This window comes from Pseudopodoces humilis, chromosome 1, assembly GCF_049639895.1.
Source record: "Pseudopodoces humilis isolate 2021_Gansu_Grassland_sample_001 chromosome 1, ASM4963989v1, whole genome shotgun sequence".
NCBI lineage: Eukaryota > Metazoa > Chordata > Aves > Passeriformes > Paridae > Pseudopodoces > Pseudopodoces humilis.
Genome location: NC_142200.1, coordinates 105,016,367 through 105,044,090, shown reverse-complemented (window position 1 = coordinate 105,044,090; position 27,724 = coordinate 105,016,367). Strand labels below are relative to the sequence as shown.

The 27,724-nt window shown below is 42.2% G+C and overlaps 1 protein-coding gene across 1 annotated transcript in view; it reads right to left on the bottom strand.

Annotated features, from left to right (window-relative positions):
* The window catches only part of AOAH (acyloxyacyl hydrolase), a 72,713-nt gene that overhangs the window by 31,893 nt on the left and 13,096 nt on the right, over positions 1–27,724 (bottom strand). The window contains exons 3-12 of the mRNA XM_005519060.3: positions 26,630–26,725; positions 22,065–22,125; positions 20,865–20,964; positions 12,929–12,988; positions 8,061–8,131; positions 6,706–6,766; positions 6,127–6,197; positions 5,593–5,641; positions 5,210–5,258; positions 4,002–4,096 (exon numbers count right to left, since the gene is read on the bottom strand). Coding sequence (XP_005519117.1) covers positions 4,002–4,096; positions 5,210–5,258; positions 5,593–5,641; positions 6,127–6,197; positions 6,706–6,766; positions 8,061–8,131; positions 12,929–12,988; positions 20,865–20,964; positions 22,065–22,125; positions 26,630–26,725 — 713 coding nt within the window. The remainder of the gene's footprint in view (positions 1–4,001; positions 4,097–5,209; positions 5,259–5,592; positions 5,642–6,126; positions 6,198–6,705; positions 6,767–8,060; positions 8,132–12,928; positions 12,989–20,864; positions 20,965–22,064; positions 22,126–26,629; positions 26,726–27,724) is intronic.

Here is a 27,724-nt window from a genome sequence, read left to right as displayed (position 1 = left end):
ATAATATGAAACAGTTACTTCAATGATACCTGAGAACCCCTTGAGTTTGTGGGCAACTATGTATCTGCTGCACTATGGATAAATGTAAGATTTATTTTTCTCTTTATTCAGCAACAAAATAGAGATCCAACAGTTTTAAATTGCATCTTTCTAGAAAGGGTATTATTTCCATCACATTTATAAATATAGCGTTTTTACCTCAAAATAAAAATGTCTCTAAAATAAGATATGGAAGTTGCTTCTATTCCAGACATACAACAGAAAAATGCTGTAATTAGTAACTATTTGGAATTCAATTGTAAGCAGATGGACAGAGCAGCAGGAGCACAATATCCATCGCTAGACATACCAGTGTTTTCAATATAAGCTTTCTGCAAAAAAACCTCTACCTCAAAAAACCCTCAATACTTCTTCAGCTTTGCTAAACCTTATAAAGTGCATGTCTACTGCATTACACTTCATTTTTAGCATCCAAATTTTCAGGTTAAAGGGATGAACATTCAGCTCAATTCTTGCTGAAACCCTTAAAAGAAAAGTCTGGCAAACCCAAGAGCTTTTGATAACCAAAAAGCCAAAATAAAGTTGACTCAACCCCTTCTTAGAGATGTACAATTCTCTTTGTGTAAGGTTCCTGTGACTTCCCCTTTATAGGAAAGTGTGGTGGCTTTTTGTTGCTTGGTTTGTTTGTTTGTTTGTTTGTTTCAACTGCAGAAATAGCATGCTTGAGCTGCAGTTTTCAAAGGTGTTTCCACCTCATAATGGGTATTTTCCACACCAAGTAATGTCTCCATGGGCTCTTTTTGGGAAGAACATACTCTGAGAAGGATTTTAACTGTATGTGTGACTGGCTCCTAAGTAAGGGTTCTGGAAATAGCACTGGAAAACAAGAGTGCCCTCTCTGATATTTAGCATGCCAGAGGAACTGATGTGGGAAAAGCAAATGATGCAACTTCATGCATCCCATGCAACATGAGATGTATAACAGAGCATCTTATAAATAAGCATGTCCCTCTGCACCAGATTACACTGGGGGTTATGACCCTTACAGGGCAAAGCTAAGAGGGCAGTAAGTTCCTAATTAGACCAAGAAATCCAAAATCCAGTGTATAGCATCTTCCCAACAATGCTCTTCAAGTCAATGGCATGTACATGCAAATTCCAAAGCTGTTCATCCTAAATACCCATCTTGTCACCCCCATGTTGAATATCCAGCTACCCAAACAACATCCTGAGCAGGCAGAGCCTCTTAATGAAATACTCAGCATCTCTCCCAAAAAATTATTTCTGCACCTAATTAGATTTAAAACTGGAATTAACAGCTGCCACTAATGTAGTGCTGATCAACAGATGGGCCCACAGCATTGTTACCAAGTGCAAATTTTACTTTATACTCGTATGTGGAAATTTTACTTTACACTAGTATGTGTAAACCTGTAAAAGGATAAACATGAATAAGAAATATGTGAAATATAGAAAACATATAAAATAAATAAGTAAAAATATAGAAAAATATTAAAGTAATAAAATAATATGCTGAATAAATCTGTATTAACAGGCACACAATTTTTTCCTGTACATATGATCTGGACAGGGCAGGGGCAAGGAAGTGCTATTTGAAATTCCATGTAGAGGTTTGAGATTCCATTGAAATGGAAATTAAAGCTTTGAACTTACTCTAGTATTGACTGTGGATAAAATAATTTGAGAAACTAATATTTTTATGTGTCTTATAAAAGACATTTTGGCAGAATCAAAGACAAAGTGTCTTGAGTTAGACAACACAAGGGAACAGCAGGTACACAAAGCTGATTCCATATCCTCTCCTTTCCAAGGCCTAACTTCAAATTCTTGCTGTGGTCCCAGATTAAAGATGTTTCCTGTAAGATTAGGACACAGACTTTCTGCACTCTCTCTGGTCACAAAACCATCCCTGGATGGCCTTCAAAATTCTCCTTGAGGGAAGCCTTGCACTGAGAAATCACTGAAGCCAGTTAATTTGTTAATTAAGCCTAGAGATGAAGGATATTTGCCAGTGGCATTTAATACAACAAAAGAGACAACAGTATTGCACCTTCAGAACCCCAAGGCTGCTAAATTGCTGCTGTTGACATTCTCCACAGAGAAAGCAAGACTCAGAGGACAAGAAAAAGGAAGAGGCAGTGGTAAAGTCTGAATTAGTTCAGAAATGGTATTTCTAGCACTTTTGTGCTCAGGTGACGACTTTTGCACTCATGGTGAGCTCCAAATTAAATAACTTTTTACTTTTGCTAGATTTTAATCACAGATAATAGTTTTTATACAACTGAGATCTCTGTATGTCTGCATTAATATTTAGCAGAGGTAGTTTTGCCAGGTTGGTAGGAAAGCTTGGAAATTGTCCTAGAAAAAACTGGTTGTTTCCAATCCCAAACCTCACAAATACTTTTTAGGCCTTACACAGAGTGCACCAGTTCCCTACCCATGCAAGCTGCACTACACTGCCCTGCTGTCACTCATCACAGTAACAAAGAGCCTCCAAAACTCACTTTTGTAATCTGCATTCCAGCTCCCAACCTTGAAGCTTGTGCCTTGGCATGCTATTAGCAGACCTTGACCCACTCAGCTGGTGGCTCAGCAAGCTTAAAGAAAAATAAATTCTTTCTAAATCTTCATTACAGTGATAATAAAATGCTGACATAGTCTAAAACTGGTCTTGCCTACATGGCTTTACTACCAGTGTTACTGTCAGAACCATCTTCATCATCAGTATTATGATCATCTTTATTAGATAATCTCAATTATCGTTAGTGCTAATTTATTATATTCCTCATCAGCTCTGTCATCAGTGTCATTCATCTAATTGTTGCTCATAAGCATTTAACAAAGAAAAACAATGGCTAATCTGCAACATTTAAATCAGCTCCGGGAGCAAAAGTGGAAAAAACCCCATGAAACTCCCAGACCTCCCACAGCACCGCAACCACTAACAGTCTGGAAAAAGAATTGTTCTCCAGAAAATGTCTGCAACCTTATTCTACAGATACCAGTGGATGAGTAGAAGGTTTTCATCAGGAAAGGTGGGCAGTGATGATCTATCTGCTCACCCCTGTGCAACAGACCCTTGTGCAGAGAAGGACAAGGTACGGTCCTCCCTGGCTAGGGACTGACAGCACTCCAGGATAGGAGACAACTGTGAAGGTCAGGAACATATAATTTATGTGCATTTATCTCCATCCCATAATTGCAGTTTTCTGGAATGATCTTTTCCTCTCAATTATTTCATTATATGCCAGTGAACTGCAACAGTCTCAGTATAGTTCACAGCCAGGTGCATTTTGTTGTTTTTTGAAAATAGCAAATGCTGGGATACCACCCAAGGATAGACATCAGTGTGGCGGTGATATTTTATGGTCACAGGAACTTTTCCCTTAAGGACAAATCTATCACAAATACTTGGATGATCCACAAACACCTGCGAATACATTTTTTCAACAATCCTCAAAAACAGGACACTGGAGTTGTGAACCTATTTCACATATGCCACAGGATGAGGCAAAACAATCCAGGGCACGTCATTTCAAAGCCAGATTCCTAAAGCAGAAATTGCCCAGCTGTCAGCGGGGTCACTTCTGCAAGCGCTCTCACAGCAAGGAGCCATCCCAGCCAGCCTGCTAATGGAAGGTCTGATCCCACAGACAGCACGGGTCTCCTTGAGCTGCAGGCACGTGTGTGGAAAGCCAGATGTCCTGGTTTGTGTCTCTGGCACAGCACCAGGACACTGCAGCCAAACTCTTCCCTGACCCAATTGCACAGATGTCGGAGGAGCGGCGGTAGCACAGGGCTGTGCTTTTTTATCTTCATAGGAGCAGATGCGGGAGGGGACTGATACACGTGAGACCATAACTACAAATTCCAGTGCAGTGAAGCATTTTGCACTTGTTTCCCCTTGGCAACCTTGGCAGCACAGCAGAGAAAGCAAGCGGCAATGAGTGGTTTTTGGGGAGCTGAATGTGACTCCTCACCGCTGACATCTGCGTGACGGTCATCCACTCGGGAGGGATGTGGAAGTGCGCGCCGGCCGAGTCTCCCAAGAGCACGACCCCTTTTGAGTCTGCACCTGATGGATGCATTTTGTTAGTCACATGGGCAGGAAGAGCAAACTGAGACCGAGCTTGGAGAGTGCTTAAAGAGGAACAGCAGTAGCAGCTGATGGAGTCACAGGGTGACTGACTACACCACTCTTCACACGGCTTAAATGTTCAGACGCTGCAATAGGATTTTCACTCCATCTGCAGCAGAAACCATCTAACAGGCATTTGCCAGCAACCCTAGAGAAACAGCTGGGGACTGGGCATGAAAAACAGGGGGAGGTCTTGCTAATCGGAAAAGAATCCTGGTTGTGTTAAAATTGTGTGTTATTTCAGCAGAGGTTCTGCTGTGCAGACAGTGTTTATTTTTACTATTCATAGATTATGCATTAAAAAGTACTTAAACATTTAGGGAAATCGGATTACTCAGAAAATTGCTCAAAGCTCCTTATAACAGAACTGGGCGGTGGATGTGCTACTCATGAGTATTTCTGCTAGAGCAATCTGTCTGGTTTATAATTAATGTCGCTTAACATTTGTAGATTAGCCTTTCATCTAAAAATGTTGAGGAGTCTTGCCAGGCAATGGTTCATCCCCAGGATACTGATTTCAGTGTAAGGTGAGGTGAGTGGCAACTGCAGTCACTGCTGGTTTGTGAGGCTTTTACTAGTGCAAGGTGGACACACAGGCACCCACCCACATCACGGTCAGGCAGATCAGCTGATGCCATGACTTCACCCCTTTAAGGCCTTCTCTGGAAAAAAATGTATCTTTTTATGGCAAGAGGTAAAACTGGACAAATGCAAGTGTCAAGATGCCTCCCTAAATCTCAAAGACATTACTCTGGGTTAGACTTCAGGCACCAGAGAAGATGCAGAGGTGCCACCTCAGCTTGCTGCTGTCCCCGATCTATGTATTCAGCTTCATTTCTGAGCTGACTTTTAACAGGAAATTACCAGCAGCCTGTGTTTTTCAAGTTTCATCTTTACCCATCCCCAAGATTAAAAAAAACTCAATAATTTAGCTTTTTTTTCATGATGTTATAAAGCCTGTTGTCTTTCCCTTGCCTCGTGAATGTGCAAATACTGAAATATTTATAAAATTAAGACACATGGTTTCTTGTATTGACTCTAATGATTTACCTCGGCAGAATTTCTCCTCATAGGGAATTCCGTCTTTTGGATCCACACCCTGTTGGAGAAGAGAAAGGGTAGGTGCTATCTAGCACCTGAAGAATGGCAGTGCAAAACAAGAGGTTGAGAATTTAGTTGTTTTTGAATGTTTGCCTGCAGGAGGCACTGCATCATAATAATGATGTTTTCCATTACATTATTTCAGTAAGTATATGTACATTTAAATTAATCATCTAAGCTATAATTTAAACAACCATAAGCATCAATAAACAAACTTAATATCAGCTAATAAAACCATAATAAATAAGAAAGAAACATTTGTAAACTGAATCAAAGACTAAAGAGGACAAAAGAGAAGCAGCAATCAGGAAGGCACGACTTCATTTACTTACCCATATGCCATTGCAGTTAGAGTCACTTTTTGCATCCCAATTATCAGGACTAAAACGGAGACACAAAAGGATAAACAATGTCACCAAAAAAAATTGGGAAATCAGGTCCCCAGTGCCATTTTTCACCAAGATTAAAAAGGAATTAGAAAATCATTTCTGCATGGAAGGGTAGGGTTTTTCCCCCTTTGGATCTAGGAGGGGCAATTTTTTGAAGCAAAATGCAAACGCAAAATGCCATATTAAATTAAAGTTAATACTGGAAGTTGCTGAATAAAACTTATCCTTTTAGTCAGTGGCACCTCTGGTCTGCCTAACCAATTTTATCTGCAGATGCTTCAGAGAAAGGAAAGAAATGTGTGCACCACACCTGCAAATGAGTCCCATCCCCGGCCCTGATCACCCCCTCTTGTCTCCCTCACAGTGAAATCAAGCAACAAGCAGTGATGTGCTGTCTAAGAGTATGGTCAAAACAAAATCTGGAGCTCAAAGCCACAATTAATAAGAAGAAGCCTTTAAAATAATTAAAATCTTTACCGCCTGCCAGGGTACACAGTTGTGTTTTTGTCATCGCAGTCTCTGCCTCGCCAGTGATAGCCCCTCAATGTCTAAAGGCCAGGAGAAACACGCAGATAGGACAGCCATTATTACTCATGCACTTTTAATTTAAAATATCTAAAATGAGAATCTAACTCAAGGTGTAGGAATAAAACCTGATAAACAGGTTGTATTCCAGAGTCCCTTTGTAAAGCTTTAATAAGTGACACCTAGCATGCTTTGGTGCAGAAATAAGACAAGCTGGCAATTTATTTTTCTTGTTTAATATGACTTTACTTCACCTCTTATTAATTCAGTAAACAACCACTCAGCAGCAGAGCAATTCACTTCTGCAGGGAGCACAGTTTTATGTGTGCATTTCCCCAGGTGGCACACATGAATGATTGCTTTTTCATCCAGGAAAAAAACCCAGCATTTTATGACAAAAAACCCTTCCATTCATTTTATTCCTATACCTATTTTCACATGAATGGATAAGGCTTTGCAGAAAGTAGGAGGAATCCCAGAGACATCCTCATTATCAAGGGATTACTGTACCAAAGGAAAGGCTTTGCTTACTGGGAAAGTACTAAATTTATCTCCATCAAAATCTTCAAAAGGCAGTTTATTTCTTAGAACACTGTAAAAAAACAAAAACAAAACCCATAGTGTTAACATATGGAAGGGAATCTATTAAGAAAGTAAAAAACACAGTGAAGTGTACAGAACAGATAATGACTGGCATGATATTCACTGCACTGTATTCTGTTGTGGCTCTGTTCTTGTACTTCAGCAAAGTGATCCTGCCCAAAAGAACAAATTCTTTATTTCAATATCCGCTGACTGAGCTCGGAAGTGAGGCTGGTGGATTCCTGTATGGCTTCAATGTCAAACCTGCAGTCTCTAAAACAAACCAAGACAACAAATCTGTCGTAAAAGGTTGGGGTTTTTTGGTTGCTAGGTTTTGTTTTGGGTGTTAGTTTTTTTTTTAGCTACAGAAAGAGGAAATTAGAAAACCAAAGAAGGTGAGAGAGAGAGTGCATGAGGGAGGGATCAGAAAAGCTGAGTTGAGCCCCTGCAATCCAACATATGATATGCAATTTCATTCCCATTTCCATAAGGGCTCAAACTCAGCTTATGTGTCCTGACTAACAGTTCAAAAGACACTTGCAAGATTTTTCATGTCAATCAACCCATTCCAAACAAACTCCTGATATTTGCAGTTTCAATTAAATGAGCAGAAATAGGTGAGTAAAGTTAGTCTTGGCAGTTGAATCAGTCAAATATACAGCTGTTAATCCTGATTTATTCTTAGACCTGCTCGAGTATTCCTCCAAGTCATTGGAGTACATTGACAAATATGCTTTACAACTAATTGCCCAGCTCATGTCCTTGGCTTTTCTTAGAAACTGACTCAAAGCCAGCACTGTCATGAGTGGTTTTTCCTGGATGCCATCCACCTGACTTTCTTAAACACCTTGGGATTGTTCTATGATTGTTCTATGTTCACAGCTGACATTAAATTCAAGTTCCTCACAGAGTTATGAAGGTGTTGGTGGCCTTCCTGCACTGAGACATGGCACCACCACTGGGTGAACAAATGAAATGAAGTTTTTCGGGGTCAGAAAATCTCAGGAGAAAGGTAGCTTCCTCTTGGAGATGTCACATCTGTGAGTGTGTCACATATTTGAGCTCTGGAATGTGCTAAAAATGAGCAAATGGTTTAAACACTAAAACTACCCCAAGGATCCCTGTGAAGAATATTACTTACCTGAACTCTTGTGCAAGCCCCTTCTGTACTACCTAGATAATGGTTTTATAAAGGAAACCAACATAAGTAAAGTATGGGAAGCTCTGTTAGCTAAGGATGACTTTTGAAAGAAGCAAATTTACCACGTTCTGTTTCTGGTTAAGGACTGAAAATGTATACATACTATTTAATCTTCTCACACAGGTTAGCCAGAAGAGGAAATGCACATACACTTGAGAACCCCATGAAGCTTTTCTGGAGAGGAAGAAAAATAAAAGTAGATGGATGCATTAGTTCACAGAGGTGGTGCAGTTTGGGATATTAAGTGTCAGTGAATTACAGAGCTAAACCGTGAATTTTCGGCCTAGAAACATTCAAAAATTCCAGGATGTTACATGCCAGAGGATTTAGACCTGACACAGCAGTCAAGGATTAAGGCTGAGCATTTTAAAAACCAGCTGTTCTTGCTTTCAAAGACCTTTCCTCAAAAAGGAAAGTAAAAGTTCTGGTCTTCTCTCTGTCTTCTCTCATGAAAGCAATTTTTTTTCATTATTCTTTGTAAAAACCACTGTTCTCATGTTTGGTAAAGATGATGGCACCTGACACAGTGCAAAACTAGTGAAAGCCACACTCTTGGAGCCATGAGTCTGGTTTCTACATCCCAAAGGCCAGGGATGACTCCAAGAAGAGGAGAAACGAGAGGATCCGGGTTGTGCATGGAATACTTCTTGATTTTTTTAAATGAGATTTTTACCTGGAAATCTAGATTTTATTTTGGCCAAACCTGTAACATGTAAAAGACAGCTGCTGCTAGAAAAACTCCTTCAACATCAGTAGCCTGTAACCTTGGGCCAATCCAGTTGATATTCCAGGCAGCCAGGAAGCTTCAGAAGCTGAAAGAGACCTTTCTGATGAATTGCGCTGCATGGACAATTAATCCCACAAACATGCTGCTCATGTGGCTTCACTGTAAGTTCAGTTGGTCTTGAAACACTGTGTGCTCAAGTGGTCTCTAAATGCAGAGGGCTAATTGGTGCACAGCCTAATTCTCTGTATTCACTGAGGTTACATTTACCATGTAAATATGGAGCAGATGGGTATTCTCATAACTTTATGCAAAGAAGGGTAATCGTTTATACAGACATGGCACTTGAAATCTCTGTCCTTGGACCTCATGTCGCATACTTCATATACACAGAAAAAGAAGAGTTAAGGTATCCCTCAACCTGATGATATTACAACCCATGCCCAGTGTGAAACAGGAGCTCAGATACAGCTCAGGAGAGGCCAATGGGAGGATGTTACACACCATGTGGGCCTATAACCCCAAAAAGGACAGTAAGGGAGACAAGAAACCAATTAACTCAAACTCAAATGAAAAAGCTTTAGTCACACTGGCCTGGAAGGGGAGGAGGTACTGGCGGAGGGAAAGGAGAAACCAGAACACAACCACAGAAGAATTGTGGAGAAAAAGCCAAAAGCAGCCAGGAGCTGGGGCCTTTCCTTAGGCTGAAAGGCCAGCCTGGCCCCACTGCTGCACCTCCAGTTGCCCTCTGCACTTCCCCATCCCTCTGCACCTCTGTATTCAAGCTATTGGCTGCCTTAGGGCTGTGTCCTGCAGCATGCCTGGGACACAGGCCCCCTTTTTGCCCTGTGTGTATGGTCAGGTGGGAAGAGAGCATGAGAGGTGCACAGACAGGATGCCAGCTTTTCTCAAAGTGATTTGCAAACCTACGTACACTTCCTGGAAAGAGGAAAATCACTTTCCCCCTCTTTCATGTAGGACTAATCCTGCCAGCAGAAGCATCAGAGACTCTTTAAGCCTTCCATCAGGCTGAGATTTGCAGGGTCTTCATCTGAGCTGTCAGCTTTTCACTTCAGTCTAAGTCACAAAATGCAGAGCTTTTGAAGTTAAGGCACCTAGAGCCAAAACTGCACCAGAAAGACAAACTACAGGGCTTGCAAAAGATAAATACATAAATAAACCCTCCTTTTATTCTGCTCACAGGCTGCGCTAAAAGTTTACCCTTTGCTGTAAACAGAATAAAACCTTTCCTGCCTTTTTCTCAGCTAGCCTTTTGAAAATTCTTGCTGACTTGCTCTCCATTGGTTTCAAAGGAAGGTTTTTCTGCAGTCCCAAAAACTGCCCAACTTTGGTGGGGATGGGTGCATGATCCAGCAGCCTCTGGCTCCACAGCCTTTGTATTCCCACAGCAGGTGGGACAGTGAGATCTGGAGGTAATGCTTCAGCTCTGCTAGGCATCATGCAGGAGAGTGGCTCATCTGCTCTTTGAGGGTTTCTTGGGCTACTCTTAAAAGGTAAGGAATACAGCTATCAAAAAAAGAGGGAATCTTTGTGGGAACTGTTGGGTCCTTCCCAGCAGAGACAGGCTACAATTGCAGCATGAGTTGTTGACAGAAGATGGACTATTTGCCCCTGTGTAACACGAGTGGGTGGGCAGAAGATCAGCTTATGTCCTCTGCCTGTCAGTTTGCTTTGGGCTCCCTCCATGGCTTCCCATTTGTCCCACTGCCAGGCTGTGACTTGCAGGGACCTCGTAGTCACGACAGGATTGTACAAATGATGCCTGCTCTCATTAAATGACAGAACTCTAATCACCATTCTTTCATTACTATTGCTCAAAAATGCCCCTTAGTATCTTCTCCACCCACAAGAAAAGTTAATGCTAGAGGTGCTCACAGTGATTGATAACACTAATATCCTATTCATTGCCTGTTAACATTCCCTAATGACATTTCTGTAATTATTTTAATTGGCTTTACTAAAAAGAATAACAATGAGCCCTAAATGCTTGTTGGTGTTTGTTTTAAGCCGGTGCCTTACAGATGGCTCACTCTTTTTAATGAACAGAGACATTTATTATAATTTTTTGGAGTTGTGGCCACTTTCGCTGCATCTCAACATCTGCTGAATACCTTTTCTTTTTCCCAAATTCAAAATGATCTTAAGAAATTCCAAGTAAATGTGAAATCCTGGGATCCAGATGGATCTCCCATTCTCATTACAGCAGCCATCATCACATCTCTTTTTTTGTGCACAGTCACACACAGCTGCCATGCCAAGATGGGAGCAGTTAACTTGCAAGAACTTCTTGCAAACAAACATACAATGCAGCAAAAGCAACCAAAAGAGCAGATATGGGAAGAACTAACAGATCTAATTTGGTGTTTTGGTCTAGCATGAGCCAAAGCATGAAAGAGGCCAGATCAGTGTTTTTCTTTCTTCTTTGATATGGTTGCAGGGATGGCCTACCACAGCTGGGGTGTTTCTGGTTCCTCACCCACACAGACAGGTAATTTTTTCCGCTGGCAGTGAGAGCTCTCACTAAAGTGTATCTGCCTGTGCAGGTAACAGATCATAATTTGGCAGCCTTGAGACTGGGCAGGTGATTTCCTTACTATTTCATCACATGCTGCTGCTCTGGGATGGGTACATGGCTTATGCAAGCATGATTTACACTGTGCTTCTTCCTTGAGATTTTCCTTTGTGTTTCTTACTGCATTGTTTTTCTGGATCTGAAAATAACTTCAGTCTAAATGAATGGGAAACTTCAAGCTGAAGTGATGCCTCTAGAAATGTTATTTTCTATTTTCCAGGTTGAAAATAAATTTCAGCCAGGGTCATTACAGGAAGCACACTAGGAATAACTGCAGGAGAGGCCGGAGCAAGCATATGATATGTGGTTTAATTTGAGCTGACCTTGCACTGTGCAGGAGGTTCGGAAATACATTGAAACCCAACTGTGACCTTTCTGCTTCCAGTCTGTTTGTCCTTCCTGCTGCCAAATAAGCAGCTAGGATCAGGAAGGGGCCAAGGGCCAATGGAGATTGAGTGAGGTATCAGGGCATTGAGCAGTTTTGAGGATACGGGAGAGTAGAGGTAAAATAGGAGAGCCTATTGCACCCAAAGACTGATGCCATGCCACCCTACCCAGGACAGCCTGAAAGCATGTGGCATGCCCAGACCAAGACGTGGCTGGCCATGTGAGGGACTCAGCCCAATATGCGAAGGGTGTAGCACATGCAAGGAAGCAAAGGAATTGTGTCCCAAGGGGCAGCATCCCTGTATGGGTCCCTCTCCAGCCTCGTGCCTGCTCCCCATCTCCAGCTCACGGGGAGAACCTGCTTGACTCGGAGCATCTCGTTACAGGTGTCAATGTGGGGACTTGCTCCAGAGAAAGAAGAATAAAAATTTCCTGTAATTTGAGTGGAAATATCAGGCCATCAGTAGCACAGCACTGAATAGGAAGGAAAAGGAGTAAGAGATCCTGCCGGTTGCTGTTCTGTGGGAGCTGAGGCCCGTCTCTCCAGTGCTTTATTTATTTCTCTGGCTTTGCAATTTGGCAATTGCCCACAGGCTAATTAGGTACCTCAATTTTCACTTTTGTGAGTAGCATCGCAGTAAGGATTCAGGAATAAGCAATATCAATAATTTCTTCACAAATTGTTAAAGCATTTCCTGTGCATTTAAGTGCCTGAAGACAACTGGAAGCAAACTCCAGGGCTGAACTGACTCACCTAAGTGAACCTAGCAGAATAAAAGCTGCTACCCTTCTCTGCTACCCTTTAGAGATCCTCTACAAATCTGAAAACTGTTGGTAGCAGAAGGATTTCAAATCCCATTTTTCAAATTTTAGAGGCAAAGGTAGCATCTCACAAATACAGGAAAAATAGCAGAATTTGCATTCAGGCCATTGTTTGCATTTCATGCAGCCCCAAAGCGCAGTTGCTTTGCCCTGAGACAGTGGGTCAGCTCATGAGGCACCCACTTACATACAGCTACAAAGTAGCTGCATTTTCCACGATTTTTTTTTTTTTATGCTCTTCCCATACTTTTGTATTTTCTCTTTATTTCTCCCTCTCTTTCTTCCAGTGCTACTTGATAGAGCAGATCCTGTATCAATTAGGAATGAGTCAGCATTCAATTCAGTGCTAATCAAGAGGATTCACAGTCAGACAAAACAAACAAGGACTCACTCCAGATAAAATTCCAGTACAGACTAAAACACCCTAATGCCATTGATCTCTTACCAGGTCCTTGGAAGTCTTCATAATTCTTTTTGCTTTTCTTATGGCAACACTCAGTCCCACCTAGGAGAACAAGAACAAAGTGAAAAACAACCAGATCAGCCTCACAGTATCCTACCAACTTTTCTCCCCATTTCCTACCATTTTTTTTCCTCTTTTAATATAAGTCACAGCACAGAAATGATGTATGAGTCCACAAACTCCTCATCAGTTACTTTTTATTGGACTAACAATCAATTATCCAGTCACCTTCTATGAAACTCCAGTTGCAAGAGTTCATTTATTTTGCTCCAGGGCATCATTTATTTCCCAAGGAAAAGTCCAGATCAGCTGAAGAGCTGAAATTCATATCCTGACTGCACTGCACGAGCTGCAGAGGACATACTTCTCTAGCGACTCTTCCTGAAGGAAAACTCATCCATTAGAAGGTTAAAAGAGTGTTACTCATCTAATGTCAGTCTGACTTGCTGTGGAATGGCACAGAGGAAACATTTGCTCTTGCATGGATAAGGGTTATAGTCAGCTGAGGTTCATCCCAGCAGGGGAACATGGCATGCAGGATGGTATAAAGCAGGCAACAGAGATTGGAAGGAAAATCCCCTGCTTAGGATCCAGGAAGGTTAACTTTTTATTCTGGAAATACCTGTCCTGGAGAGCAAGTTCTTGATGACAGGGGCAAGATAGATTTTCTATTGGGTCCATGCCAGCTTGTGCTCAAGAGACATTTTGGGATACCTCCACAATGTAGTTTTACTTATTGAAAGAAAGGTTTACTTAAAGAAAGAAAGAGTAGGAGAACCATTCCAAGAAAAGGTCTTGGAGAGGCATCATAAGGCCATGGGTTACCAATAAGTCAGCTACTGGTGATACACAAATAATTCCTGAAATCCCTTTGCACACAAGCTCTTTGAAGGATCAGAGGAAATTTTGTGCAAGAGACACCATCCATGAGTGTGAGTGACAGCCAAGGAGCAGCTCTGCTGGCAGCAGCAGGACAGGTGTGCCACATGTTGTGCAGCAAGGCTGTGGTCAAATGCACCTGATGGCTGCTTGCCATGGCCAGGAGCTGCCAAACAGTGCCACAGCCCTGCTCTCCAAGCTTTCCTCAAGGCTCTGTCATTGCAAAAACCTCAACAAATACATCTTTTGCAGCTCTGGGTGCTGTCTGAAGAAGTGTTGAGGCATGGGCAATAAGTGGGGGCTGTTTCTCCACTGTGCTGTTAAGTGTTGACCTGGCCTTAAGAAATTTGTCTTGTGGCACAGCATGGAAAGATCACACTGCTTCTCCTGCCACAAGGACTCTTCCCAGTCATGGAGGTGAGGAGATGCCCCAAATACACCCATGCCATCCAAAATATTGAACAACTGTTTAACAGCTCTGATGAACAGCACTTTCTAAGTTCAGCCATATCAGTCCATAAGAAAGGATGTTCTCAGAACTCCAATTTAGGAAAAAAAAAATTAAAGAAGAGACAGTCAGAGGATTTCTGACAAGGTCAAGGTAACACTAGTGTGCTCCCCCCTGCTGTTCCATTTTCAACTTGGGACAATATTCTTGTATCTCAGTGATGACAATTCCCATATGTTGTACTGCATTTATTAGGCCACCTTTGAAAACAGCCATATCTGTGAGGAAGTAACTGAGTGGTGGCCTCTGCCCCTTCCCCTCAGCAATCAGTATGAGGAAGGCTGAAAGCACTGCCTGTTTGGTCTCCTTCAGCAGGAATAACTACTTATGTTCTGTAGGCTTTGAGAATTGGCAAAAAAAACCCTAACCTTGAAATAAAAAAGGAGATAAAAACCAATTTTTTTTGAAAATGTTTCAAATGGAAAAAAGAAAAATCCAGACTACAACAAACATGTTAGCACCTGGTTTCTGCTCAAAATTGTTAGTGGGGACAAACTGTTCTGTCTGAAAATGACCTGCTATCAGTCCCTCCTGCAGCCCAGCCTAAGGACATTACTGCCAACCTAACATCAACTGGGTCTGAGGGCTCCGAGGTAAAGTCAGCACAAGTTTATATTTATCTGGATAGAGCTACAAGAACTCAGCAAGGGGGAAAACAGGGATGCTTCAGCAAGTGCTATTATTACAACATTTGGAAAAAAAAAAGAAAATGTCCCTCATGTGATGGCACCTTACTGAACAGCGGCATGCCAGATTAGAATATTAAAGCAGACTTAATTTGTATTTACAGTAATCATTGCCAGCATTTTTGTGCTGGGGATAAAATTTAGCATGTCATTATAATTGATTTAGGCAGTGATCAAAGCAAATTAACTAACCATGATATTCAAGGGTCAAAAATTTATGGTGAACAACACAAAGGAATACGGCTGAATGAGCATAAGCAGCAAGGAACAGAGACTTCTAAGCTGCTGGGTTTTAATATATGTGTCACATTAATATATGTAGCTAATACATGTTTAATTCATGGTGTCTGTAGTCTTCTAAAAATCAGGGTGTGTCACAAATAGATGAGAGAAGTTAGCAATGAGCCAAGACATTGTTTTCTAGTTTCTTCCCCCTGGGCAACTGCTGTCCCCAAAACAAATCATGCATCTTATTTTTGCCATAGTTATGTTGTACAATACCTGATGCTGTCATTTCTGCAATAAAATTACTTGAGAGGCAGATGTGAAAAATGGTTTGAAATTGAGTATAATAGAAGGGAAATTCCCAGAGAAGTAGGATTTATCAATCCTTTTCTGCTGGGCAGGGTAAGAGAGACCTTTCTTGCTGACAGCAGCAGCACATGAGAAATGCACGCTTCGGAAAGCTGTTGGAATACTGCACTCAGAAAGCAGAAAACAAGGGAGGAAAAGGCTGGCTTGACCTTGCGTGTAGAAAATGCTGTCTCTGAAGCACTGAAGTTGACACCTTCTCTCACTTCACAAGTTACTTCAGCCAAGACCCCGGGTTGGACTGCAGAAGACTGGCAGCTGAAACACCCACTGGGAAGAAAACACTGCTGATTTCACTGCTCATCTGTAATCCCTGGCTGACACCAGCATGTCAAGCCTGCCACTGGAGGCCATTCTGCCCATACAACCTCTCCTGCTGCACCTTGGCTAGCAGGGAGCCTCCTCTCTTTCCCATGGCATGAGAACACCACCAAGAAGGGGGTTCCCTAGGCTTCAGCAGCTGATGGATGAGTCCTGGGGAGCAGCCAGCACCATCCACCCCAACTGAAGGAGCCTGTCACCCTGTGTGCACAAGAGATCCAACCATGGATGAGGCTGAGGGCGGGGTGTCACTGGGATTTCGTTCACTGCCTTATTTCAGTGTTCTCCACAGAGACCACGCGTTCCCAGTAATGATTTCTTTTTTGGCAAACAGACGTATTTCTCACCGCAAACAAATGCATGAACCAACTCTAATTCTCTCTCATTTATCATCCTTGTTAGCCAGCTTTTTCCCAGGAGACCAGATATTTACAAAATACTCCAAGTTTCCCTTCTAACTCATTTTCATCATCATTTAACCAAGAGTACCAAGATAGTAAAATTCTGTAAAGCTTGTCAAATAGCACAGCTAAAAGAGGGATTTGTTCACGAGCAACACTTCCCTGTCCTCACACTTTTATCTGCCACCCTCCCACCCCAAATATCTCCAAGGCTTGTTTTCGAGGGTCCTGCCTGAGACAGCTTCTACTTTGGCATGGCACAGCTGCATGCACCACCTTGCAAACCCCATGACACCCTGTTTCCTTTGGATTTATTTGGTGGAATGTTGGGTGGTATGATTTGGCTTTTTGGGGTTGTTTGGGTTTTCAGTTGGGGTAGGGTTTATTTTATTTTATTTTCTGCCAGTGAAGAGGAGCACAGGAAATGCAGAGAAACAATTAAAGAGGAGGAACTAGCGCTCATACTGTGCCTTTTTCTATTACCTGTCTATAGGTAGTTTCTTCAGGGCTCAGCTCTGGCTGCAGCAGAAACTCACATTTCAGTAGATTTTACCTGTTTCCAAAATCAAAGGCTAAAAGGAAGGCATCTTGCTCCATAGGACCTATCCTTCCTCCCAGATGCTTGCTTTACTGCTTGTGGTCTCAAAAGAAGGAAACAGGTCCCAGTCATGAGGTCTACTTTTGACTGGCAGCCTGCCCTTAGTGAAGAATGCAGAAGCACTCCCACCCTGGAGTTTGGTTCTGTCTCACCTCCCAGGAAGAAGCTCACATTTTAACTGAGAAAGATGAATGAGAGATAACAGCAGGAGTATTTTTATTTTACTAACCCCAAAGGGTTTCTTTTTTCCACCCAGAATTGGTTGGCTCAATTGGTTGGTTTGTCAAACAGCATGCTGACCTCAGTAATATCTGTGAGGGATGTCGCTTTGTAGAAAGCCAGAGAAAGGCCTGATAGAAGGTACACAAAAAAGCATGAGTGCTTGTGGCAGTGATGCTTATTCTGGCAAGAGAAAATTATAAGATCATAAGTATGTATATTTTGGCTGATGTAAAATGACTTCCACCAAAATCCTATTGATGGCGATTAAGACAAAATATGCAGCTGAGAGGTCTCCGATAATCCAGAGCATAAAAGTGATGGGAAGCAGAAGAGGCACCTTGAAAGGCAGAAAGATGGAGTACAAACTTCCAAGACAGACTGTTTTAGTGATTGCTAGAGCACGACCACAGTGCTGAAGTCAAGCCATTATTCTGTTCCCAGCAAATCAATTTAAGTATTGCCATTTAACCAAACAGGCCAGCTGGCTTAAAAACAATCTAGAGACAAGCTGAGAATAATCTCCTGCAAACCCGTTTGTTCCCAGGGCCAGAAAGGAAAGCTGGTAGGCAGTGTGTAAAACTCTTCACCCTACTTCAGCCCTTTTCACTCACTAGAGGACCATCCCTGTATTACATGACCTTATGCAGAAAGTCCTCCAGCATGTGAGCTGACAAACATTTTTGGGTAAAACATTATTCAGTCATCCTAAACCAGCTATTTTGGATGCCTGTACTCTTTTGGAGTGATGCTGCAGCCCATATTAGAATATCTGCTGTTGATATGGCTTAAACCACAAAGCACATTACAGATGTACCTGGAACCACAAAGCATTTTACTGCAGCTTCAGATACCGTCCACTTTTCAACCACTTTTAGAAAGCCTTCACTTCTGATGTGCCCTTTTAATTTGTCTCTTTGCTTGAAGGAGACCCCAGTGTGGCCACCCTCATGCTAAAGGGCAGAGGAGGACCTTTGCTCTGCCCTACAAGCCACTGGTGCAAGGAGGGGCTCACAGGACCCATTACAGGGGACATCTGGTCACACGGTCATGCTGGTGATCCAGGAGCTGCACAGGCCCCTTCCAATCTTCCCCACCAACATCAGAGGTCTGCTCCTGGAGCTGCTTCCCAGCAGAGCAGCCCACCTTGCCCAAGCCCCTGCAACAGGGGGCTGCCCTTGCCCGGGTTGGATGCCCTTCTCCTCCAGCTCCATGCTGAGAACACTGAGCTCTATGTGAACAGAGTAATATTTTTTATTCATAATTAGAGCATAGTCTTCCAGAATAATCACAGAGTGCTAATAGCTCCAGGCAGCTTGGCAAAAAAGAATAATAATTTGGGCTAATTTGTCAGAGACCAGGGAAGTGTGTAAAATGATGCATGTATCATTTACACAGATTGTCTCCATTAAGTAGTTTGAAAGGCCTCTGAGGAAGGGGCTCTTCCTTCCTCAAAGCACACAGTCTCACCAAAGCAACAATGCACAAACAGAAAGAAATAAACTAATGATGGAAAAAGTAGATACATGTTGATTTTTCCACCTTAGAAGTAATTAAAACCAGAACATTACACTGCCTTCCAAGGACAGGTAACGCTATTTCTTTCACTCCCTTTTCCAGTGCGAATATGATACTAATTCTGGGAAAATGGGCATCCAAAAGTCTAAATGAATAAGTGAAGTACCTGAAAATCAATAGAGTTGAACAGAACAGTCATTAGTATTAAAGTCTTGTTCAAACACTCAGCAGGGGACTGTGCCAACATTTGCAGACTCATAAAACTGAAGTGATCAATCAAATTACAAACTAAAGAAGCAAATGTGAGGTAAACTGCATTTTATGCACCTGTGTCTCTGATTGTATATTAATTTTTTTCACCTATAATTCATCTTTACTCAGTCTGACTAGTCAAGAGTTACTGTGAGCAATTTATCAACCACTTGAGCATGAATTCCAACCACTGCTCTTCTCCTCCCATCTCCTCATGCTCTCTTGGGGCACAAGGAGAGTCAAAAAGAAGGGCACAGTCAATGTAAAAAAAAACATTTTGTTGGTAGAGTTCCCTTATTCCTGTTGAGAAACAAATACCTTGACAGAAAGGGTTTAACTACCACTTAGGAGGGAAGAGTATTTACTTGAGCCACTCACTCAGAGGGACAGTCTCCAGGCCATGTAAAAAAAAGCGTCCAAATTTTGTTAAAAAAAAATAAATAAACCAAAGCCCCACCATGTTCAGCTGTTTTCCTTGTGGACAGTGCACTCATTGAAGCAGTTGCTGGAGGTGGAAGGGGACAACACCTCGGTCCTACACCTGCTCTGGGAGATGGGTAAGAGCTCACAAAGATGTGACAGCAACCCCATGAGTGGCATCCTTTCCCCTCTGTCTGATCAGCCTAGAATTTCAACACGGGTGTTCTCATTTCTTTGCAGGAGGCACTTTGATTGAAACAGCCCCTCTCTCCAGGCTCCCTAGCTAACTCACTGTGCAGCCATGATGAGCCCATCCTTCTCTTTAAGTTCATTGCCTGCGTCCTCTTTCGCTTCAAGAGGCACCTTCTTGCACTTCTGACACTCAGCTCAGGATGGGGGATTTCTGTGGCACCTGTTTGATGAAGTTTGGGCAATATCCTGCTTGAGTCAGGTCAGTGTGGGCCCTCTCTGCTGCTTGCACTCGTCTTCTTTCACCCCTGTATGGTTGCACGCCCATAGATCTCCATGTTGACATATTGTGGAGCACAGACCCACACCTGCTATAAACCAAATGTTACTGCCATCCTTGGAAGGCAAGTGCTTCTCCAGACCTTAAATACTAAAGAACTAAATCCATCTTGGAGATGAACCGCAGATCATTGATGCTTATAGAAAGATTGTCTGATTTCAATGATTGCTGGAATAGACCCTGTGTGAAACATCTCATGCAGCATGTTAGAAGATGCCTTTCTCCATCCATGTAGGGAAAAAGATTTCCAAAAATAGGTGCTGAAGTGAAAGGCTTGCTTTTCAACAGCACCAAACAACCCCCATCACTCACAGGTTTTAGTTTGACTGGAGGTACATGATAGCTGGGCTGGAAAAAATTACAACCAAAAGAATCCCAAAACAAGCAGCACATGTTTAGACACCTATGCAGATATGAATCTGTGTGAGTATAGCAAAGGTCCAGGACATGCAATCAAGGATGTGCAAATGTTGTAGCAAGTAACTGTACATCAGAGAAGCGCTGGTAATTAAATATGATTCCAGCCTTTGGCAAAAGATAATGCACATTAGCTTAAACCCCTTGCACTGCAGACTAATCCAAGTCAAATAGCCCTACGTTTGCAGCAGGTAACTTGTGCCCACGCAGGCTGTCACGGCAGATCAGGCAATGTGGGGATCACTCGTCATGCCGTGGTAACGCGGTGGATGAACCTCAGCTGAGTATCTGCTTTGGAGTTATTGTACTGCTTAACAGTAAAGTCCCCACTCTTACTCTCTGATCCAGAGAATTTGGCCCTGTCACTCCCACGCACCCTCAACCCAGCTGATGATGGTCCACACAGGTAATGTGTGTTACACACCTTTTGTTCAAACAGACATTTTTTAGGAATGTCCATGCTCTAAATGTTTATTTCCTAGACAACGTGTGTGCAGTGGAAGCCTTCAAACTGCTCAATTCCAGCTTAAATGACATTCCACAAACAGTAGTTTTAAGAAAAGTGGGAAAACAACTCACCTTTGGAGGAGAGTAGAGATGACAAAGCGGTTGTCCTGGATCCTGTTTACACAGCCTCAAGGAATGGCAAACCACATCGGCATTCATTTCCCTGTCTATGCTGAATGAAATGGTGCATAAACAAAGACTATTATGTTCTTCTGGGCTCTTGAAAGTAGAAGCAATTTCCATGGGAAGCTAAATCTTCCCAACGCCACACAATAATCTCAGCTCACTTCACCGTGGCCCATAACCGCTGCTCAGTACAGTGCTGGCTTCAAACGATTTTCTGCCACGACATCCTACTCAGCATTTAAAATTGGAAGCCAGGATGATGAAAAAGGACTTTGCTCTACATGCAGCACCTGAATCAAATGCATTATAACTATTCTAATTTTTTAATCAATCGTAAGCCTGACAAAGATTTAAAGGTTAAAGTTAATGCATATGCAATTTGGCACATATGAATGTTCAATCATTAACTCCACAAAATAACCAGAAATCCTTCAAAGATCCTTAACCTTTAATCACCAAGCATGAGTGCTAGGATTGTTTCTTCCTTTTTGGGACACACCTCTGGGCTAATCAGGAATTAAATTAAAATGTTTGATTATAGCACTTCTTAGTCCTGTAAGTACATTGCAGTTCCTTGGCTAGTTTTAAAAACAAAAATAAAAGCCCTAAGGAAGAAGAAGGTCTAGTAAAACCTCTGTTAATTAAACTAAGAACTTTCAAAGAGGAATAAAATGACCTACATTTTATTTTTTTAATCACTTAGATTAAATAGTAGGCTTCCCCAAGAGTGCATATCAAGGTCGGGGCTGAGTACATGTAGGGGCTGACAATTAGAAAGCCTGATTAAAGGTAGAATGGAAAGCAAGAGCCAAGCAACAACAGTGTGATTTTATAGAACCTGTCTCACACACACGAGTTATTTAAATTCCTCCCTCAGCCAAATGAGCTGAATTTCAAAAGATAATTATATCAGGTGGGCCTGATCTGAGATTTAAATGGAATATCAAAATGGTTACCAGTGGCAGCCTGTGTTTATTCACTCAGGAATAGCTGTGCCAAATGCCAAACCAGAACCACTCTGAAGCATCTTTGCTTTAAAAATAATGTGATTTTAGGAGTGAAATCCCTCCACTTCAACCTGACAGCACATCTGTACATGTCAAGAACAAACTAAACAAAAATCTGAGAGGACACAGGAATACTTACAGTTCAGCTATGTGTGGTCCGTAGAGTTCAGCAAGCACATAACAGAAACCTTGCAGTTTTTCTGGAAAACATAATAATTTATTTTTTTTTAAGTAACTGAGCATGGTGAAACTGGTTTCATAGCAGCCCTATATAGCAGCAGTTGGTTCATTAAGGTGAATGCTGATTTACCTTAAGTGAAGGCATGTGCATCCGTGACCTCAGTGTAGAACCAGAAAATGGGAAAATCTGAATTTCTAATCTTGCATAAAATCCTCCTGGCCTTAGGTAAGGCACATGATAAAGACTAATAAGGATAACTAGCTCTTCTTAATTTTTCTGCATATGGCATAATGGAAAAGTTAAAAGAAACTGTGCATGTCACAGCATCTTCTAAACAACTTAAACAAACATCTCAGTCGGTTTGAAAGAAGAAAGAAAACAATCACAAAAAGCACAGAAAGTGATGTTGGGCTTGATGCTACTCCTAGAACTGCCTGGGAGCTTCTGGGGGCTTGTGGAGTTAAGAGAACATGTTTTGTGTAGAGCAGGAGTTGTGCAGGAGTAATTGTATTCAAAGTAATACCTGACACTTTCCATTTGGCTTCCTTTCACAGTCTACAGCTGTGTGCCTTTTTGGGATGCTGGCTCAGGTGGTTTCCTCAATATTTGTGAAGCATGTTGTCGATAAGATAGTTCATCAGAGATTTCTTTAAAGTGCTGTTGTAAAATAACAGGTGATCCATGCACCTGAGCAAGGACCCTGAGGAAGAGTGGGCGTTTGAATACAAGCAGGGCACTGATCTGACAGTTCCGTGAAGGAAAACTGTCTGTTTCTTGGCTTGAACAGACTAAAGGTGGTTAACCGTGCACACATCCTGCAAAGGAGGTGTGAAACCTTGCTCCAGCTCGGGTGGTGCTGTGAGATGTCATAAGAGACATTCACACAATGAATGTGAACATAAGGTTCACACAAGTGCCTTGACAACAAACTCGCAGCTCCTCCAACTCCTTAGAGTTGTCATTTTCTCTTGCACCTCCATTACCCAGCCAGATAACGATTTGTACCTGGGGAAGAAAGCACAGAGTATTCTCATCTTTCCCAGAGAAAAGCCATAGAAACACCTGAAACAATCGCTTCCCTCCAACTTTGGGCTGAATATTCCATTTTAACAAGTGTCAGGCTGGATGTGCCCAGGGCCAGGGGGCTGCTGCATGCAGGGTGGGTAGGTTTGCTGTGGGGATGTACAGATCCTTGTGGCAGGGTTTGGTGGGCATGGGTGTGCTCCTGCTCCCACAGCTGCTCTCCTGCCAGGATTGCAGGCACCCCAGCTGGCAACCTGCGCCTGAGAAAGGAGGACTGGCACCAGAAAGGTGTATCAGGGAAAGAAGAGATAATTTCCCCAGCACTCTCCGACTCATGGTGTTGCAGGCAGCTCCTGTAACTACAGTGGCTGATTTTTCTCATCCCATGACAGATGTTTTATTTCAATCAAGTTATTAGCTTCATTTCTTTGCCTCCTTTGCAGCATAACTCCTCACTATTGTCTCTTTAGAAGCAATTGGCAAGTAAAAATTGGTCTCCAGACTAGAATTAGATTTTATTCTTGTTCACCTAAAATGAAGGAAGTCGCAGACATCAATAACCCTGTGTTTGGCATCACTGCTGATTAGAACACACTCTGATGAGGCTTGCCAGTGGGGTATCTGGCTCCCTAAAGTAGCCTGCAGGCAAACGTAGCTGGCTTGCCCAACACCTCCCCAGTGCATCACAAGTGATGGTCTCCTTATGAGTTTCCCAAACCAGCTGGCTTCCACAACATTTTCGTCTCTGAAGGAGCCAGCTGGCTGCTGTAACCTCTCCTGGTGTCTGAGAAGAGAGGAGAGTTGGACTGCCTATCAGCTCTGGGGAGCTGATGGAGGTGTTTTGCTGGTCACACTGGTTTCCTATGCATATAGGAAACTTAATGTTTAATTACCCCATAGTGTGAAAAATGATGGGAGGTAAAAGGAATAGTAATAATGTTAAATTATCATTGAGCACATAAAGTCCTCTTGGAAGATTCAGGTGCCATTCAGGCTTTGGCTTTCAACAAAACACCAAGACCAAAGCCACAGACAGCGTTTACAGGACTTGCCATTGGAGCCAGGCTGTATTTGTGTGTTTGCAAACCTCCAGCTCTGCTAACACACACAAGGAGAGGGTATTGCAGAGAGAAATCTCTGTTAGGAAGATACAGTGTAAGTCAGAAAACAGGGAGAGAAAAAGACAAAAAATGATGAATAACTGTGGGTGTTCAGGGGCAAGAAAAGAGCTTAAACAAAACTAAATGCTGGAAAAATTAGAGAAAATGTAGAGTATACTTGCTTCAGGTACAAGACATCTCCTAAGACCCCTTAGATCCCCTAAGAATTGTCTGGAAGGTTTTCCTATATAGCTTCATAGTCCTGGAAACACAAATGCTGTCTGAATCCCAGAGGACAAATATTTGCAAAAAAGATGCTATTATCACGTTGCCATTTGCACTTGAGCTCTAAGGTGTTTACACAGCAGTGGTCAACACAGAAGCAGAGCATGACTCAGAGGCAAAGCTGGAGGCAGAGGGTCTCAAAGCACATTTCAGGTATCAGACACCTCTGTGTCATCAAGCAGACAGTCAGTATCCAGGTAAACATACATTCATGCTAACAGCACCTCTTACATTGCAAATACTGCCCCTTCTCCCAGACCTGGCCCTTCTACCTGCTCAGGAACCTTCTTATGACATTACTGTTCTTATTCTATGAGAATAGGTTTATTTGCCACGTTGATTGAATCACACACATTGCAAGCATTTCCATACAAATGAGGCTGTGGTTCTGTTTTCTACACAGCCTGTGAGATTGAGTGGGACTGACAGGTACTGAAATTTTCTCTCTTTTTCTCTAAGCATTTTTTATTCTTGAACATCACATAACTTTACAGAAGGCCTGATCCAAACCTGACTTGATTATAATCAGAATTATAGGAGGTTTTCAAAAAAACCCACTTTCGAGGGGTTTTGGAGTCCTACTCCTTTTTATGCCTTAAGAAAAGCCTCGCTGCCGTTAATTTGTTGCCGTTATTCTTGCCATCGATTGTAGGCATGTGCATAATAATGAAATTGTTTCTCTATGTGAAATGCATGACCTGCTTTAGTATGCTTGCTCCTCATGAGCATCCAAAGCTTTTCTACTGTTTAAAGCAGTAAGAGGAAGCTGTTGGTTCCTGCTGGGCTGCAGTGTTCACTTCCCAGGAGAGGATAAATTGGGTTACACTGTAGCTCCCATACAATCCATAGGATTTTTCACTCCTTTCAAATTCAGGGTCAGGTTTTCTTTTTCTACTGGGTATATCCATGCATCTCAGAAGGTAACTGGATTATACAGATTCAACTAAAGGGATAATAGGATTTTATGTGTGTAAAGAATGACAACTGAAAAGAAATATCTTGACATGTCAGAAGAACAAGGTCCACTGAGTGAATCATGAACACAGAGCTAGCATGTCATAATTTAAAGAAGAAAATTGTATTTTAATAGCAGGATCAGTGCGTCTAATTGCAACTTCATGGTTATGTGCCTGTAATTTAAAACACTGAGGATATGACTTATGGAATAGAAATCAGATAAGCGTCATTCTATCAATGAATCCTAGCAATTAGCTCCCTGCCCCATTCTGCCTTGGGAAATCCTCCCTTGGAAAGGAGGGAATTAATATTCTACACATAGCTTCTGTGAAACTAGGGTCTAAAGAGCAAGATGGTTTCTCAGAGATACAATTAATGAAAACATATAAAAATGACATTTTAATGAAGAATCCTAAGCCATCTTTTTACATTAATAATATGAAAAAGATATCATGAATGTGAGATCTAGTTACTTAAATAGTTATAGGATTGGTCTGTGAGGCACAAAGCTATTCTGGCATTCAAACTGTTCTCTATTTAGGGGTGTGCATGTGGAGCTCCAACCTCCTTTGGGTAGATAAAATAAGGGGCAGAAAAAGGGGAGTCTTATATATAGTCACATGGAATAGCTACTGCTTTTGAAATTTGTATCACCAATTGCCTATCAGTAGCTTTTTTGTGCACACCAAACGCTCACATCTCACACCTGTCAGCCTCATCTCATTTTAAAATTTTTACAATAGCAATTCCCATACCTGCTGAAAATATTTTCATCTTCACTGTTGCTATAAAGACCCGTATCAACAAGCAGGAGGAGTAGTGGGGCATACAGTGAATCTATTCTTAAGCTGCTAACAAAGAGACAAAGAGGAGAAAAAGGAAGGGAACTGGTCTGCATGTGTTGGTGTTCACATGTGCGTGGAGCTTAATATAGCCCCATTCACTCTAACCTGGGGACAAAATCCCATCTCTGAATCTAAGTGAAGCCTTGTCACTGACTTTCCTGTAAATAGCAACTGGCTATCTCCCAGCTACACACATCTGAGATACTGCACAAGAGATGGATAAAGTTTTTTTCAGACTTCCCATGCGAGTTTTTAATTAACAGGGAAATACATCAGTGCCGACGCGACATATGGCGCATTATTTGGTACTTACCAGGTATGTAGTCACACAGTCTCTCCATGGCTGCCTTTACTGTACTGTTGTGCCACTGTGCAAGCTGCTCGATGACAGACACCACAAGCACACATCCTTTCAGAAAACAAAAAAACAAAAAGAAGGAATGCCATTACTGGGGAAATGTTAGGAAGCGCCCTGCACCACAGAAGTGTTTCTGGCATCTTTGGGCATTTCATTTCTAGAGATGCTCCATGGCAGATAGGTGTTCAATCAGTGAATTCCAGTCTTCATTCAAACCTTGTAAGCTACTAGAGAGGAGGCTGCTGATTCCAGAGGAGCACACAGAACAGTCTGGCTTTTACAGCACTGTATGATGCTCCTGGAAAAAATGACTCCATTCTTTCAAGGTTGAAAATTGAGGAGTCAACGGGATAGCCACTGTTACATCTGCCTGCTTGGTCACCTGCTCTCTCATTTTATCTCTCAAGGAAAAAGGCACAGGCCTGTACTTAACAGGACTTTTATACCTCTCCACACAAGCCACACAGAGAGGTACTAAAACCGGAAACCAAATGTTTGTGACTGCCTGCAGAAGAGAAGTCACACCACAGATGTATGTGTACTGACCATGACAGAGCACCCATGGCATCACTTCTTCACAGACTTTCCTGTGATGCTCAGTGATGCTCAGCACACACAGGGCTGTTGAGCCCAGCGACACATTTGTTAAAACCAAAATGTCTTCACAGTTCATTCTGCTCTGCTTCTGTGGCTGGAAAGAAACCACTTCCTATGACCTACGAATTTGGTTATTTCTCATCACTAATCTGGGTGTGAACAGGGCTAGCAAAGTGTTTCTTGAGATGTGCATCACTTTTCCCTCTCCTGTTTTGGGGATTAAATAGATTCAATGTCATCCCCATAGAACAGTCATTCAAAATCCACATGATTTTGAATAATTTTGAGCATTCATTTCAACTCAATTTTAATTTGCTGTAGGTCAGCACTGTGCTTTCTCTGCAGTGGCTTCACTGTTTTATGAGGAATACAGCTTTGGCGATGCCAAGTCTGCCCACTGTAGTCAGGCCTGGCAGCTGGAGTGATGCCCTGCCTAGAGTCAGAGCCCCTGCA